The sequence below is a fragment of the Dipodomys spectabilis genome, unplaced genomic scaffold (genome assembly GCF_019054845.1).
Source record: "Dipodomys spectabilis isolate Male_0828 unplaced genomic scaffold, ASM1905484v1 ptg000163l, whole genome shotgun sequence".
Classification (NCBI taxonomy): domain Eukaryota; kingdom Metazoa; phylum Chordata; class Mammalia; order Rodentia; family Heteromyidae; genus Dipodomys; species Dipodomys spectabilis.
In genome coordinates, this window is record NW_024870840.1 from 7858621 (window position 1) to 7873669 (window position 15049).

At 39.1% G+C, this 15049-nt stretch overlaps 1 protein-coding gene across 1 annotated transcript in view; it reads right to left on the minus strand.

Moving 5' to 3' along the window:
• The window catches only part of Fgd6 (FYVE, RhoGEF and PH domain containing 6), a 106087-nt gene that overhangs the window by 20551 nt on the left and 70487 nt on the right, over positions 1 to 15049 (minus strand). Inside the window, exons 9-11 of the mRNA XM_042693327.1 lie at positions 5540 to 5590; positions 494 to 552; positions 340 to 411 (exon numbers count right to left, since the gene is read on the minus strand). Coding sequence (XP_042549261.1) covers positions 340 to 411; positions 494 to 552; positions 5540 to 5590 — 182 coding nt within the window. The remainder of the gene's footprint in view (positions 1 to 339; positions 412 to 493; positions 553 to 5539; positions 5591 to 15049) is intronic.

Below are 15049 nucleotides of genomic sequence, written 5' to 3' on the forward strand. Positions count from 1 at the left end.
AATTTTCTGTCCTAGCCTGTCCCAGTCCTCTTTTACATTAATGATTTTAATGAAATTGTCTTCAAAGCTGCATGAGATCAGCTGGTATTACACAAAAAAATGATCCATTAAATCATTTCACTGGGATTCTGTGGGATCTCTGGCCTTTCTCCTAATTGAATTGGACTTCTTGCCACAGTGATTTACATCATGAATGTTTTGAATGGTTAAAGCAATCCATATTAAGTCAACAAAAGAGTAACAATGATTAACTTGCTTTCTTAACTAAAAGAAAAAATAGCTACAGATAGTACCTGGCTGCAAAATGATAAATTTCCAAAGGTAGCCTCTCAAACTTACACGTCCAGGCTGTACTATTTCATGGTGTCCATTTAAGCTGTACTGGATTTGCATAAGCTTCTGAAAGTTGTCCTATAATAGAAAGACAATACAGAGCATGTGAAGGCCCAGTTTCCAGGTTCAAGTGTACAGCCTCTGATATCAATATACTTACTCCTTGCTTCATGGTGTCATTAGCATGGTTAGCCACCTCTATAACAACAGCAAGGGCATCTGCAATATGCAGGAATAGAAGGGCGCTTATTATTGTTATTGAAACAAATAGTATGCAACATCAAAGAGTTCCAAGTAATAAGAGTAATAGCAACCAAACTCTCATGGAGCTTGGTTGATTATGAGTAGGCAGAATTATTAATTATAAAATTTAGTGAGGGAATAACAAAAAAAGCAGGATAAAATGGTTCATGAACAAAACTGAGCCACAGAAAATCTCCAAAGGGACCCATGGACTGTGTTTATATCAGGAATGTCAGGGCTATTTTGTCATGAGATGCTATTGTTCTGTTGAAGTTTATAAGGATAAAAATAAGATTTTGCCTGTAAGCTAAGGATCAGTATAAACTGTCTTGGGAACAAAGGATTGTGAGGGGAAATGATCCTAATACAGGAAATGGGAACTATGAAAACTGAGGGGTATAATACACAGTGGTAGAGTGTGTGTATTGTATGTGTGCAGCTCTGGTTCAATTCCCAGAATCATAAGTAAATAAACATATGGGTAAATAAAATAGATACAAGAGAGTCAGGGTTCAGTTCCCCCTCTCTCAGTCTGTTTCCAAGAGGTATGAATCAGAAAAAAGATAAAAGTAAGTCTGAGTGCAATCCCACTAGTACCCCACAACCCCCAGTACTACCCTGCCTGTTCCCCCACCAAAAAAAAAAAAAAACAAAAATGAGAGAAAGACCACATATAAGCAACTAGACATACACATGGACATCTCTTGTAAGCTGTGTTATTTAGCTTTATGGGAGAATCTGTATCTTATAATTTGCATTAGTCCCTTGCCTTCTACAAAGTGGGCTTTTTTGTTTTTTGTTTTGGTTGATTGTGGGGCTTGAATTCTGGGCCTGGGTGCTTGTCCCTAAGCTCTTCAGCTCAAGGCAAGTGCTCTACCACTTGAGCCACAGTGCCACTTCTGGTTTTCGGGTGGTTAATTGGAGATAAGAGTCTCACGGACCTTCCTGCCCGGGCTGGCTTTGAACCACGACCCTCAGATCTCAGTCTCCTGAGTAGCTAGAATTACAGGCATGAGCCACCAGCCCAGCCTATAAAGTATTTTTGAATGCTCCAACTTTGACATATTTGTAACTAGATATAAAGGAAAAGTACCGGGATTTCATGCCCATCTAGATCTGCCTTTTGTCTGCTTCTAGGATGGAAATGCTTCCAATTTAAGGTAGTATTCCCCTAGACACATAAAGATATCTACAAAGACAACTGTGGTAGTCACAATGAGTGGAACAGTTCACTAGTCTTTGTTAGGTAGCAAGCATGGCTGTGTACCCTGCAATACTCAGAAACCCACACAAAGATGACTGTTCCATACAATATGACAGAGGCATTCTCATCCAGATGAACCAGAAAAAAATGGAGTAGGGGAAATAGGCCCTCCCCAGGCTTCATGCAAGTGGCATCATCAACAAAATGACTACTAAAAAAATGTTTTTGAGCTGGTACTGGGGCTTGAACTCAGAGCCTGAGTACTATCCCTTAGCTTTTTCACTCAAGGCTGGTACTCTGACATTTAAGCCACACCTCCACTTCTGGCTTTTGGTGGTTAGTTGGGGATAGTCTCACAGACTTTCTTTCCTGGGCTGGCTTCAAATCTTGATTCCTAGATGTCATTCTCTTGAGTAGCTAGAATTACAGGCGTAAGCCACTGGCATTTGACTAATAAAGATTCTTAAAAAAGAGTCTTTTGGTTTAGCTACCAAAATCTGCCAAGAGATTCTCTTTCTAACACCAAGACTGTAAGGTTTTTTTTAACTTTTTGTTTGTATGTATGTATATATGTATGTATGGTTTGTATGTATATACCAGAACTTGATCTTAGGGCCTCATCCTCTAGCTCAGCTTTCTTTTTTTTTTTAATACGTTTTTTATTGTAAAAATTCTGTACAGAGGGGTTACAGTTACATGAGCAAGGTAATGAGTACATTTCCTATCAAGCATTGTTACCTCCTCCATTGTTTTTCCCCTACCATCCCTTCCCTCCCACCTCCACAACTATACTCTCCCCTCTTCCCCCCCTAAATTGTTAAGTTTGTTTTTCAACATAGTGTCATGTTACAATGGGTCAACCTGTATCCCTATTTAAGCATTTTGTTTTTTCCCTTCCTCTTCCTCTAGCTCAGCTTTCTTGCTCATCTCTGGTGCTCTACCACTGGAGCTATACCTCCAGTTCAGTATTTTGCTGGTTAATTGGAGATGGAGTCTTGCAGAGTTTTCTGCCTTGTTGGCTTTGAACTGTAATTTTCTAGGTCTCAGTCTCTGAGTAGTTAGGATTACAGACATAAACTATCATGGTAGTTTTTGTATTCTTTAACATGTATTATTATATTATCATTTTTTTATGGTTGGGATCAAACTCAGGACCTCAGACCCATGCTGAGCTAAGCACTCTTACCATGTACTCCCTTCCCCATCACTGTTATGAAAGGAAAGTAGTATTTCCTGTGAATAAAAATCTCAACCTTTTAACAGAATTTATGTACCTGGCACTATCTTCACAGTACATACTCTGTACTTATTCCCTGCTCTTTGGCCTGCTGTAATTCCCAGGGGGTGGGTAAGAGAAGCCTTAGAATGTAAGGATGATAAAACCCCTGCTACTTGGGCTGGGAAGGTGGCTCAGTGGTACAGCGCTTGCCTTGCATTCCTGAGGCCCTGGGTTCAATTCCTCAGCACCACATAAGCAAAAAGAAAAAAGCTGGAAGTGGTGCTGTGGCTCAAGTGGTAGAGTGCTAACCTTGAACTGAAGAGCTGAGGGACAGCGCCCAGGCCCAGAGTTCAGGCCCCATGACCAGACCCAAACAACAACAACAACAACAAAAAAACAACTGCTGCTACTCTGTCACCTAGCCTCCAAGCTTGCCTTCTCATCCATTCTTTAGTCCTACCATTCACAGGTCTATTTGTCACCTTTTTCTTCACCTCCTCAAAATCTAATCCCCACCTGCCCACCACACCATTTTCTGTTCTGCCTTTGGATATATGGTGCCCATCACCATTCAGTGCTTGTATTCGGTACCTTGCCAAAGCGGTTCATTTCCATTCCATTTTCCAAAGCTTAATCTCTGGCCTTATACATGTGTTATCCACAAAGTTGAGCTATGATCTATGATTCTGGATGAGTAAGGGTCTTACAGATAGAAACCAAGACTTCAAGTAGGTTAAACATGTACACTGCCACTGAGCTATAACAACCCTAGGGTCCTGTATATAATTTTTGTCCCCACAAGACAGACTCTGGTCAGCAGTACCCACTCTTCCTCTTGCCCATCCTTTAGTTCATCTCTCTCTCTTTTTTTTTTGGTTGGTCATGGGGCTTGAACTCTGGGCTTGGGCGCTATCCCTCAGCTCTTCAGCTCAAGGCAAAGGCTCTACCACTTGAGCCACAGCACCACTTCCGGTTTTCTAGTGGTTTATTGGAGATAAGAGTCTCATGGACTTTCCTTGTCCGGACTGGCTTTGAACCATGATCCTCAGATCTCAGCCTCCTGAGTACCGAGGATTACAGGTGTGGGCCACTGTCCCACTTCTTGCTAAACAAATCTTCCATGCCTCGTCAACCATCAGTTTTCTCCTCCTTTCCAAATGATTTTGACTGCTCAAGGTATCCTTACTATAACAGGTTTATTTTTTATTTGATGGGAATGTTGTATTTCTTCATCTTCTGAGGTTTTTTTTTTTGTCTGTTTATGTTTGTTTATTTTGGGTAGTACTGAGGATTTAATCCAGAGCCTGTGCTTGCTGACCAACTGCTTTACACTTTTAAAACAGAATTTCAGTGCTTCTTTTGCCCTAGGCTGGCCTCAAACTCATGATCTTCCTGTCTCTACCTCATGAATAGCTGAAATTACAGGCATATAACACTATGCCCAGATCTCTTCTTTAGATATATATTTATGAAAACATGAAACATTTCATAACTGCATCTTAAATTTTTTAAGTGTTTTTTACTGGGCTGGGATTGTAGCTCATTGGTAGAAGTTAGCATGTATAAAGCCTTGAGTTTGATATATACCATGACAAAAATAAAACAATTCCCTCACCGCCCCCAAAAATAAACAAGAGAAACAGCTGTAAATGGAATATATAGAGAAGTAAAATGATTTAAGAGAATAAGAATCTCTAAAAATGGAAGGTAGGCAAGGTAGGTAGTACAATATTGTCACTGTAGCACTTGGGAGGGAACTGAGGCAGGAGGATCAAAAAGAATATGATGCCAGCCTAGGCTAAAAATTGAACCCCCATCTCAAAACAAACCAAAAACAACAACAAAAAAAACTGGGTTTAATTTCTTTACCTGAAATGTAGAAAATGCAAAAGATAGTGAAATGGATAGAATGTACAAAATTCTTGAAATGAATGGGGTGTAGATGAACTTGTTTACTATTTCTGAAGAGTAGGACTAGAGATAAACCTGTAAAATCTGGAAAAGGTAGAAAAGAAATTCTATCCAATATTAATGTGACAGAGACAGAGAGAAGTATACTATGAATATCAGTAAATTTCTTGTATATGATGGGCTGTTTAAGTGTTCAAGGGGAAGAAAGATAGTAAGTCTAATGCCCCATCATTAAACAGTCCCTAAATAATATGTCATTTTAGACTTTACCCTTGATTTGTATAGTTTAGTCACTTCATGGACTAATGACTTTTAAACTTGTAAGAACCCTGCAGATCATATGGTTCCCTTTGTTTTTGAAATATGAATAGCCACCTATAGAACTTGAAGATAGCATGGGCACAGACTGACTAGATACCTGTAGAGGGCGAAGCTTCCTCTCTCCAGTAGTGTTTTACTATCTTACCTAGTTCTAGTTTATTCTTTCCAGAGAAGTCTTTTTCTTAATATTTTGTCTTCTTATGAATAAAGTGGAATTTTGAATATGGGTTTTGTTATCAGATTTTATTTTCTAGGCCCAAGTAAACATGAAGATTAATGTAACATAGGAGACTGAAAAAGTTATTTACCTTGAGTATCTCTGTAATCTCCAGAGTCCTCTAAGAGATTGTTCAAATAATCTAGAAAAGAAAACAGTTATAGTATTTAACACGATGAAGCATTGTGTCCCCACTTTCTTGCTTATTCAATACTCCAGTCAATTTTTTTCATTAGTCAAATGTGTTAACTTTTGGAAAAACAAAGCTCTAAGATCAGCTTGAAATGATGACAAAGAAACAGAGTTGCAAATACCATATAATGTCACCATGATCATTTTCAAGATAAGAAATCAGATGACTGAGTGAAAGACCTCACCAATATTACATAAGCTGCTTGTGTAGGAGTCAGGACTGAAATCTGTATCTCCTGATGGCCAGTTCAACTCACTCCAATGCACATAAAATACTTTAGTCTGGAGATCTAATGCAAAATTCTAAGGCATTTAGTAAACCGAATGCCCACAAGACAGATTTGTCAGAATCCAGAACCCCCAAAGAACTCAATTACCATGCCTATATCAATCATTTCCAAATGAGAGCAAATTTATACCCTGGGGACATTTGTCAATGTCCACAGACATTTTGCTAGGAAAAAAGTGAAACTGATTTCTGCTGATTGGAGTTTAGGGATGCTGCTGAACACCCTATAACCTATAATAGCCCTCATGCAAAGGATTTTCTGACACAATGTATGCTATGGCTGAGGTTGAGAAAGATAGTAAAGATAGTGTGCAAATAACCAATGTGGTACCCAGTGCCTCTTAGAATGTGGGAAAACAATGTGATACCCATTCACAATATGGAAAAAAAGGTTAATTTAATAAATCTTCAAACATGCCGGGCGCTGGTGGCTCACGCCTGTAATCCTAGCTACTCAGGAGGCTGAGATCTGAGGATCGCGGTTCAAAGCCAGCCCAGGCAGGAGAGACCGTGAGACTCCTATCTCCAATAAACCACCAGAAAACCGGAAGTGGCGCTGTAGGTCAAGTGGTAGAGCGCTCGCCTTGAGCTGAAGAGCTGAGGGACAGCGCCCAGGCCCAGAGTTCAAGCCCCACGACCGACAAAAAAAAAAAAAAAAAAAAAAAAAATCTTCAACATTAAACAGTGTCCCAGTGTCAAGGCACCACTACCTTATCTGTTGAGAGATGCAGGATGGCTCCACCCCCATTTACTTATCTAATTAATACAATTTCCTTTTCTTAGAATTTACCAACTCCCACCACAAGATATGGTCCCTGTCTACCTTTCTGACTTTCTCTCTTGTTATTACCTTACACTGGCCCTTTGTTTATAATCAAAATTTGATTGTGCTCAATTCCTTCAACACTTCCCTGTGTTTAATGGGTCTATGCTGTCTCTCATGCTCTCTTTTACATCTGTCTCTGCATATAAAAATTTGACTCACATTTGTTATGAGCATGTGTGCTCACATGCAGGCAGCTGGGGACTGAACCCAGGGCCTCATACATGCTAATTAGTCACATGGTTTACCACTGAGCTACACCTTCAACCCTCAATTGTAAGGTTTATCTTAAATTCCTTCTGTCCTATAACACTTTCCATTTCAAACAATCATTTTCTTCTTTTTAATAAGACATGACATGGTAGTTTCTTTATGCCTTCTAAAATGTGTAGGACCCTCATCTTGATTCCTCACTCTCTTTTTGTCTCTCTTTCATAGCAAGCACTTAGACAAAGTATTTGCTTAATGAAAGCACTTTTTTTTAAAGCTGTGGATTGAACCCAAGCCTTTGTACATCTGCTCAGCACTACTGAGATTACTCCAGCCCTGCTAACATTTATTTAAAAAGAAGATGTATTTTATTTAGATGAAAGACAATAAACATTGAAACCAATCCTAGCGGTTGAAACTAATCCTAGTGGCAGCAGTAGTCCAGAAAATGGAAAAAGGAAAGGCATCTTCGAAGACTGAATGTCTGAATTTTTATCAGCTGCAATCTTCATTTAGTAATATTATGAGACATATTATTGCATCCCATGGACTTATGCAGTCTGCTCAAAAGTACATGAAGGGAAACTTGTATATCATTGCTAGCTTTGCAAAAGGAATAATCACCCCCCCCCCCACACACACACAACTACTGAAACTTCCCATGTCCTTGAGACAGTGTTCGAAGAGCTAAGTCCAGACATGCACATTATAACTATCCATTGCTGGCAGTAAACAGTGGTGAGATGTTGTATACAACCATACTAAGCTTCCCTGCGACATGGCATAGGCTCCATCTTATCACTAGCAATTTACATCTTATGGTGATCTGAACATACAAGTTGGAAAGCTAGCCTCTGAGCAAACAGATAGAAAAACCTCAAAAATCACCAAAAAAAATTGATCATACAATACACTTAAGAGTCACCCAGAGATTTAAAAAAAAATAACATAATCTTTCTTGGCTCCACTCAGAATACCTATTAAGCCAGGCCTGGTGAATCCAAATATTTATCATTTCTATGGCTGAAAGTTCAAGGGTTCAGACAAATTCACCCTTTGTATTAGATGTGCCCAATGCCTGTGATACTTCATTAGTCAAAAGTGACTTTCCTTCAGGTTATAGCAAAGTGAAGAATATGGAAAAGAAAGTAGGATTACTTAAATGTCAAATTCATGAAGAGTTCTCTATTCTTTTCAATGTATTCTTCTATAAGAAGTATATTCACACAAACTGAAATTTCTTTAAACTTCAGAGAGCTCCCCAGAATTGTCAGTACTAGAAAATTCTGACCTCAGAATCACTGTGCTCAGCCTGATAAACTTCAGCTCAAACTTGGCTGCTGTCCTGAATTTCTGAGAACAGAGCTTTACTATACCCACTGGCTGAATAGAAAATCCACCACTAAGAGGTTACATCATCATAGTCCCAATCAAGAAGGGGACAGTGTTAAATCTGCCCTCCGTGCCAATTTTGCAACTTAGCCATCCACTCATCCATCCACAAATATATGCTTTTAAGGAATATTGTTATAGTATATCTGTTCTGGGAACTTTCACCTTTTCAAGGAAACCAGGACCATGAGTCCCTTAAACAGTAATGAATCACCCAGTACCTCAGGTGAGCATAAGAGGCTGAGTCAGAAGGGAGGAACATTGAAACCACTAGCTGCCCAGTGACTCTTCTTTCCAAGGTGGGACCCAGGAAAGGAGACCAGACAGACAGGCCTGTATTGCTCACAAGAATCATCACCTATCACTACAGCCCAGCTTCCTGCTGAAACTTTCATAGTTAACAATGGGGAAAATAGTCGTTTCACTTTGCCATGTGAAACTTGTAGTATTTTGTGACTTTCCTGCTTCTGCAAAAACAAATGAAGCATCATTCAAAAGCTCCTTAATAAAAATGCCTTGACCTCTGATCATATAAGATATTTATCGAAATGAAACAACAACAAAAATGCCATGAACAACACTGAAGTTATTTTCATCAGATTGGTGTCATGAATAGGCCCCATATAGGTATTCTCTGACCAGCAGGTGGCATCATTGATTAATAAACCCTGATTCCCAATCCTTGCCATCACAACTTACTTGACACAAAATCAACTGAAATACACCATGTGCAACTCCTACAGATTGGTAAATTACCTTTCTATTCATATACAAGGCCCAGGATGAAGGGGTAAGAGTCTCAATTTTCTAGTAGGCCTTACCATTCCCTGATTGCCTAATCAACCCATGGCCAACTTAAAACAGAAACCATTCAGAAGTACTCCAGTTTACCTTTACAAACATTACTCATGGATGAGAATCTGGGACTTTTCTACATTCAACACCTAGATTCCTATATTGTGTGCTAAGAATGAGTAGTGGCAGAACACAGAGGAAATGAGTAAACAGGAGGGGTAACATTCCTGAGTGAAGCTTTTAGAATTTGAGATCATGTCTTGCTTTGTGTTATTCAGGTTTCATCTTTCCTGAGTAAATACATAGGGAGCTCAGCAACACATACAAAAATATGGGATCTTAAGATAAATGATCTAGGCAACAAGCCTATTTTACAAAAAGTTGATTTTGAAAGAAGTAAATTTAAGATTACCCTAGCTTGTGAAACAAAGTTCAGATCACTTGAAATAACAAGACAAAGATCTAAGTGTCAAGTTACAAGCCTGACATCTTCCAGGCAGCTTGGGGAAGTACTCTAGAGCCCTGGCTATGGAATCACACCACATGTGTAGCCAAGAAACAGTCCCATACTTTGATAAAACACGTTTTAATTTATCTATCTGTCTCTCTGTCTACTTATCACTGAGGGCCTGGGCCTCAAATATGCTATGCAACCTCTCTACTCAGGCCCACATTACTTTTCTGTAGTAATATCCTCAGATAGGGCTTAAGGTGTGGCTCAAGTGATAAGAGCTCCAAATGAGCAAGCAAGCTGAACTAAGCATCAGGCTGTGAGTTCAAACTTAGTACTGGCAACAAACAAAAAACCTACCTCATATATAAAGGAATTAAACTATCCAGGCATGGTATTACACACTTGTAACTCCAACTCGTTAGGAGGCTTAGGTAAGATTGTAAATTCAAGTTTGGGAAAACAATGAGACTTTCTCAAAAAAAAAAAAAAAAAAGGAATTAATCTGGATTAAGTTGGAAAATTTGTAATGATTCTCATTCTAAAACATTGTGAAACATACTTTAATTCTAAAATGCATTATTAGGCTGAGGATGTAGTTCATACATATGTATGTGTGTGTATTCATACACACACACACACACACACACACACACACACACACACACACACACACACACACACACACACGAAATTTGAAAAACATTTACCACAGGTTCCATCCAATCTCTGGAATTAAACTATCCAAAGTGCCCCTGCCTGTTAGCAATATAGAGTAATCAAACACTTTACTTTCTTGTTTCAGATTATACAATCAAACCAGCCCAGGCAAAAAATTTGTGAGACCCCTCTCCATCAATAAGTAAAACTAGGTCATTTACATACTTGTGAACCCAGCCAGATGGCAAATGCAAATTGGAGGATCACAGTCCAGGCTGGCTTGGGGTGGGGGGGGGGGAGGGGAAAGGAGAAAGGGAGAGGGAGAGGAAGAGGGGGAAAGAGAGAAAGAGAGAGAGAAAGAGAGAGAGAAAGAGAGAGAGAGACCCTATTTGACCATAAAAAGGAGAGACAGGGGTTAGGGGCATGGCTCCAGTGGTAGAATACTTGCCTAGCAAGTACAGGGCCTTGAGTCCAGTCCCTAGTATCACCAAACAGACGATGGAGAACAGTCACAATTCCTTTCAAAGGCCCCACAGTGAGAAAAATAAGAGGAATACAATATCACTTCATTGACAAGTTATTAACTCTTCCAGTATCCAGAGCAATAGAGGATTTTGGAATTTCAGTGATTAAATTTGAATGCATCCTGGAATATTTTTAAACAGTGAATACTATGCATTGCTATAAACAAAATCATTTCAAGTGTATGAATAAAATTCCCAAACTCTGAGAAATGAAGGACTGAGAAATGAAGGACTGTAAACATGTTAGAAAGTAAGCAAATGGTTCTATGATACAAGGTATCATTTTATGTACAAATGTTAAAACTGTGGGCTTCACAAGAAGTCTGCATTATCTTTATATCCCCAGCCCTTGAACAAGATCTGACACATATTCCATCAATGTTTGTTGCTGTTCGCTTATTTATTTATTTATTTGAAATCTACATAGTCTAGGCTAACTCAAACTTGCTATGTAAGAACAGTCTGCCTCAAACTAACATTCCCTACCTCTCTCCTACTCAGTCTCCCAAGTGCTGGGATTACATGTGCTTGTCATTATGCCTGACTTGTCTGTTTAAATGACATTTTGTAGTTACCACTTCTTGTTTCCGACTGGAGTTGAGATGGTATTTTGAATGCCTCACTGCTAATTACAATGTATTGTTACCCCTGGCTCTAATTCTTCTGTGTCTCAAATACTAACTCAATTTTGGTCTCTGAGTATGTGGCCCACAGCTGCCTCTTATACGTGCTATTTGCCTAAGTTAGAAAAAGTGGCTGTTGTGGGCTCTCAGCCTGTAGGCTCACAGCTTAGAAAGCAAACAGTGTCGTTCTGTAAGTTAGAAAGTCCTCTTCTGATGGACAGAGTGAAGAAATTCAGCAGTGGTACTCAGTAGACACTATGTTAAAAATGAACCACATAACCTGTGGGTGGAGACAGGAGGGAAAAACTGGGAGGGTGAGGAAGGGCTGCTACTGTCTAAAAAGAAATGTACTCATTATCTGACTTACGTAACCCATCTGTGTATCACCTTTATAATAACAATAAAAACTTTAAAATTTAAAAAAGAAAAAAGAAAGGCCACTTCTGTGCCACAATAAAGCACTCTAGCATAGGGCATACCTCTATAAGATAGCATGTATCCATCCAAGACAATAAAGCACTCTAGCATAGGGCATACCTCTATAAGATAGCATGTATCCATCCAAGACTTTGATAACTGGTTCTGAGGTGGTACCCCAACATCATGTCCCATGAACCAAAACTGACTTCAGGATTATTCTGTGGAAAATTTGGGAGCACATCTCACAAAAACAGATGTCCTACGGGTTCTTTTTCAGTGGAACAGATAGGCTAAGCATATCCACAATGTCATTAAACAAATCCGCAGAAAGTCTCTCAATAAAAGTAAATGCCCAGGGGCTGGGAAGGTGGCTTAGTGGTGGAGTGCTTGCCTTACATGCATGAGGCCCTGGGTTCGATTCCTCAGCACCACATAAGCAGAAAAAGCCGGAAGTGGGGTTGACGCTCAAGTGGTAGAGTGCTAGCCTTCAGCTGAAGAGCTGAGGGACAGCACCCAGGCCCAGCTTTCAGGCCCCACAACTGACCAAAAAAAAAAAGTAAATGCCCGTTATTTTGACTTGACTGATACTGCTTTTCTTAGTGGATATACTTTGCAATTGTTAAAGCTGCTAGTTTACCAAATGAGAATCTTTAAGTGTACAGAAATGGCTTTGGCACAGTTAACTCACACTTAAAAATGCTCTTACCTATGTTTGTTCCCTGCACTCTATCAACAAAGAGCAAGTTTAGGAAGATAAGCGCTTTTTTTTTTGCTACCCAATGGCCAACTAAGGAATCAAGCAAATCTAGCTACCAAAGTAAGTTCAAGTTTAACTGACTTTCAGTGCTTTCTCCAAAGAGATGTAAGCCCATGATTCTGAAAATAAAAATTTAAAAAAAAAGTGAGAGAAACGAAGCAACAAATTCTCTCCCTGTTTCTGTGATAAGACAAGTCCTAGCAACACAGGCACTTGGCTACTTGCAGGGAATCTGGGTCAAATTTACACTCAGAATTGGAGAAAGAATGGCTTTATAGTAATGTCTATGCATCAAACTTAGAATACCTACAAATCTGGATGGGCAAAATGAAGCATATAAACTTCATATTCACTAACTTTGAAGTGAAATTCCTTCCACTATTAAGGTAGGTATTAAACCCCAGAAGTAATGATCCCAGTGACATTATCACCATGGAAAGTACACATTTTTATAGCATATTATGATTCGTGTAGACAATTCAAAATACTATTTCCTCCTTTTTTTCCTTTTTTTTTTATGCCAGTACTAGGTCTTGAATTCAAAGTCCTTTAGCTTTTTTACTCAAGGCTAGCACTTTACCACGTGAGCTACAGCTCCACTTTCAACTTTCTTGTGGTTAATTAGCGATAAGAGTCTCATGGACTTTCCTGCCTAGGCTGGCTTTGAACTGAGATTCCCATATCTCAGCTTCCGAGTAGCTAGGTTTGCAGGTGTCAGCTACTAGCACCTGGCCCATTTACTTTTGACATTATTTCAAAATCATAGTATCTATTAGATCATCCACTAGACATCTCCCCCTTCTTTCCCTCACACTGTGGGGTTTGAACTCAGGCCTGGGGGCACTGTCCCGGAGCTCTTTTGCTCAAGGCTAGCACTCTACCACTTTGAGCCAGAGCTCCACTTCCAGTTTTTGCGCTGTTAAGTGGAGATAGTCTCACAGGGACTTTTTTGCCTGGGCTGGCTTTGAACCATGAGTAGCTAGGATTACAGGAGTGAGCCACCAGTGCCTGGCTTTTTTACAGACATTAATTTTAATTGACAAAATTAATAATTAAATGCAACTCAATCATTTCAAAATCAAGGAACTACTGGATTGCTATACACAACTGATCAACATGCTCTCATGAAAAAATAATATACTAAGTAAGACTGGCTAGGGGCTGGGAAGGTGGCTCAGTGGTAGAGTGCTTGCCTTGCATGCATAAGGCCCTGCGTTCGATTCCTCAGCACCACATAAACATAAAAAGCCAGAAGTGGTCCTATGGGTCAAGTGGTAGAGTTCTATCCTTGAGCTGAAGAGCTGAGAGACAGCACCAAGGCCCAGAGTTCAGGCCCCATGACCAACAAAAAAAGACTGGCCAAAGTAAAGCCCCTGGCTGGTATTTTTTAAATGAAGTTTAAGCCTATAAGGAATTTAGTTTTTTAATATTATAAAGTGACGATAAGTCATCAAACTTTAACCTTTTGACTACTAAAGAAACCTAAAGGAAGATTGTCTTTTGATGTTATAATTTTAAGCCACAGATACTAAAACCTAAAATGTTAATGTCATCTCAGACAATGGCCAAAACTGCAGGAAAAAGTAGGATAATATATTGTTAAAGCCACCTTTAATATAATATAAATATTTTGAACAAGATCAAAGAAACAACTTAATCCACAATGAATCAAAGTTCAAAGAAATGTTTTTCTCTCTAATATAAAAGTGGAAAAGATTTTTCAGAAGAATTTTTAAATTACATTTTTATTGTATTTTTTCCATTATGACCCTCATGGATTCAATGTGTTTCAACTCTCTGGTAATAATTTTCCACAAATAAAAAGTTTTTATTGAGAAAAAATATATATATATACAACATACAAGAAATAAAAAGAACCTAAAAGGATCTATGGTAGTCATCTTTAGATAGTAGAAGGTGAAAAGAAATTTGGCTTTTTAAAATTATTATATATTTTCTATGTGCAAAGATTCCTTCAAAGAAAAAGTTGATCCTTACAATAATAGTAAATCACCAGAATATTTCCCTCAAAATAAATGCATACCTGCTGTGACTACACCATGCATTAAAGTCTGACTCCTCCTTAAGTGGGTGCACAATCTAGTTAAGAAGACATGACATAGTCTTGCGGAATAATTAAACAACTGTGAGACTCAATCATAAAACAAGCAGCCACATCAGTTCAGTTTTTAAGAACTGAGGCATTGCCAGGCAATGGTGGCTCATGCCTGTAATCCTAGCTGCTAAGGAGACTGAGATCTGAGGATCATGGTTCAAAGCCAGCTGAGGCAGGAAAGTCCATGACACTCTTATCTCCAATAAACCACCAGAAAACTGGAAGTGGCACTGTGGCCCAAATAGTAGAGTGCTCACCTTGAGCTGAAGAGCTGAGGGACAATGCCCAGGCCCAGAGTTCAAGCCTCATGACAAAACGAAATAAAACAAAACCCTGAAGTTCAAAGGGA